At 32.6% G+C, this 2,850-nt stretch overlaps 1 protein-coding gene across 1 annotated transcript; it reads right to left on the bottom strand.

The window, feature by feature from the left end:
* On the bottom strand, positions 772-2,151 carry LOC104750404 (protein ODORANT1-like). The gene is made up of 2 exons (XM_010472195.2): positions 1,750-2,151; positions 772-1,666 (listed from the first exon to the last, which is right to left on the bottom strand). Exons 1-2 carry the CDS (start codon positions 2,010-2,012, stop codon positions 1,057-1,059), a joined length of 873 nt encoding a protein of 290 aa, XP_010470497.1. The 5' UTR covers positions 2,013-2,151; the 3' UTR covers positions 772-1,056.

Raw genomic sequence — 2,850 nt, 5'->3', positions numbered from 1 at the left:
TAGTAATCTATGGTGGACTTTTCAACTACTGTTCTACTATGAAATACCTAGAAATTTTTCTAAAAGATTAAATGTTTATATCTTTATTTAAACTAAAACATAATGTGATTTAATTGGTAGAATAAAAGATTCGTCGTTTAATTTGTTTCCCAAGTTTAATGCATTAGTAGTAGACTTTCCCAAACCAAAGCTCAAGGTTATTACACAATCATTGGTCAAAAAACATACTTCCTCTTTTATTATATATTATGTTTTAGAGGAGATCTTTTGTTTTATAATTTAAAATATTTTTAAGTTTCTATACAACTTTTATATTAATTTAATATTTTATATTATGTAATATTTTTTTATGATCGGTTAAATTTTTTAAAATAAACACTTCTTAATTTACATGTTTTTAGTTAAAACATCCTATATTTTGAAACGGAATGACCATCATATATCATATGTGGATATAGGTGGAAGTTTGTAAAAACTGGAAATTTTAATATACAATGATCAAAATACATATAAGATTATATAGAATTTATATACAAACCAAAAAATATTATACTTATGAAAAGTAAAAATATAATAAGTCCAAAAAACCAAACTTTGTTGGCACTGTAATCTTCAAGACCTTTACACCTCATCTCTCTCACCTAAATCTAATCATGTAAACCTAATATAATTTTTTCGACATCGCAAAATTTGCATGTTCATATCAACTGAAGAGGCCCTATTAAAAATGAGCAAACGAGTGCCACAAAGCTGAAAATAGTACTATTAATATTGCTGAAACTAAAAAGAGTGTATTATTAATATTTTTCAAGTGATAGTGAGCCTGAATACGTGGAAGTATGGAACCCAAAATACAAAGCAAAAAGAGAAAGTGACCCAACGAGACAATTCTCTCCAACTCTTTTGGTCGCTAAAAAATAAATATATTTTTTTATTTCTCTAAATTTCTCTCAACGTTCTTTCAAATTCCCCCCAAAAAATTAGAGTAAAGAAGGTATATTTAGGTTTTTCTGTCCCCCCATTTTTACAAAAGAGACCATTTGCTTTTAAATGAATTCAAACCAACCCAAAAGTGGAAGAAAGCAGCAAATCCCAACTGCTAAAGTCATCAACATCCCACAGGCTCATCATACTGTTCTCTATAATGTTGTCCACACCATCATTATTATCATTATTATTACTATTACCATAATCGGACCACTCGAAATCCGGAAACTGCAAATCCTTCAAGAAACTCGAATCATTAGAAGAATTCGAAGGCGTGGACGTGGATGAAGACATTGTTGAGTTGCTGCAGATAAGCTCTAAAGACTCTGGATCAATAAGAGGAACATCTTCGACACTATACTCAAGATTCATCGCATTGAACTGATCATCATCCAAAGACTCTTCAAGTCTTGACGTGTTCTTGGTGTTGTTGCTTTCTTTGGTTAGACAATAACTAGTTGGTTCCTCAAGATTCTTCTCGGCTGGTTCTTGTAAAGGCATTTGAACTTTCTGCAGCTTCTTGACGGGTTCTTCGTCCTCTTGTTCGACGATAGAGAGTGGTTTATGCGTGAGAGGGTCGATCCCCATTTTTCTTAACTTCTTCTTGATATGAGTGTTCCAATGGTTCTTGATTTCGTTGTCTGTTCTTCCCGGCAAATGAGAAGCTATCTTTGACCACCTTCACATACAAAAAAAAAAAACGAAACCTCAGAAACATAGCATATATCGAAACTTGAAGCTCAAGTAAGAAAGTTTTTTAACCTGTTTCCGAGTTGGGAATGGAGATCAATGACCATCTTCTCTTCGTAATCAGAGAGAAGACCTCTTTTAAGGTCTGGTCTGAGATAATTCGTCCAACGAAGTCTACAACTCTTACCACACCTAAGTAGACCAGCAAGCTTGGGAACAGCTCTCCAACAACATTGTCCATTGGTGAGGATGAAGTTCATGAGCTTCCTGTCTTCTTCTGCAGTCCATGGTCCTTTCTTCAACCCTACTTTATCACAGCATGGTTGTCTCCCCATTTCTCTCTCTCCCTCACTCTGTATACTGTTTCTACGACTCTTTAGGTTAATGAATAAAACGGAGTTAATTTTTCTATATTTCTCAATCTCTTGTCGTTGTCCTGAGAGAGTTAATGTTATTGCAAGTTGAAGAGAGACTTGGGTAAGCTTGGCAACCACCTATATATATGCATACATATATATATATATGTATATATATATATATGTATAAGGAGAGCAGATAGAATGTAATAAAGTTTTAGCACTAAGATTTTATAATTCAATCTTTTCAAATCTGGTTCACACACAGGTGGTCCATTTTCCCTTTTTTGTTTGGCATTTTGTTTTTATAATTATAATTAATGGATATGATAATAAAGCTTTATTTCTTTATTATTGTGTTGTTATCTTAAATTTTTAAAAGGAATTGTGTGTATGTATTATGTGATTCAATACCTTATATTATTTCATCAGTGAAACGACCTGACCCGTTTTTTTTATAATAATAAATAATAATAATATAATAATAATCATAAATAACTATGACTATTGGTTCCATACCCACTAGCCACCTAACCACAATCATAATCAACAGCTGAAATAACCAATATCATTAACCAATAATTCACCAATCATAATCCAATAACCAACATTAATTCCAAATCATAAACTAATGATCCAAACAGCATAAACCAGAGAACCAGCAATCCTAACAACATTTTAGGACTCAACTCTAGCAACCTAGCAACGCCAGACAACAATTAATCGAGTCCCTAGAACATCTTCCTCTTCATTGCCTTGATTTCACGATCACACTTTCCCTTTACCTGCACCACAAACACAAATTGAGATGCATGAG

Source organism: Camelina sativa, chromosome 16 (genome assembly GCF_000633955.1).
Source record: "Camelina sativa cultivar DH55 chromosome 16, Cs, whole genome shotgun sequence".
Taxonomy (NCBI): Eukaryota; Viridiplantae; Streptophyta; class Magnoliopsida; order Brassicales; family Brassicaceae; genus Camelina; species Camelina sativa.
Note: the sequence above shows the minus strand (reverse complement) of the source record. Positions and strands in the feature narration are given on the sequence as shown.

Bases quoted from the DNA above. Each gene is read 5' to 3' on its own strand.
- LOC104750404 (XM_010472195.2), bottom strand. From the start codon at position 2,012: ATGGGGAGACAACCATGCTGTGATAAAGTAGGGTTGAAGAAAGGACCA. The intron at 1,667-1,749 runs GTTAAAAAACTT...TTGTATGTGAAG, and splicing joins CATTCCCAACTCGGAAACAG to GTGGTCAAAGATAGCTTCTC.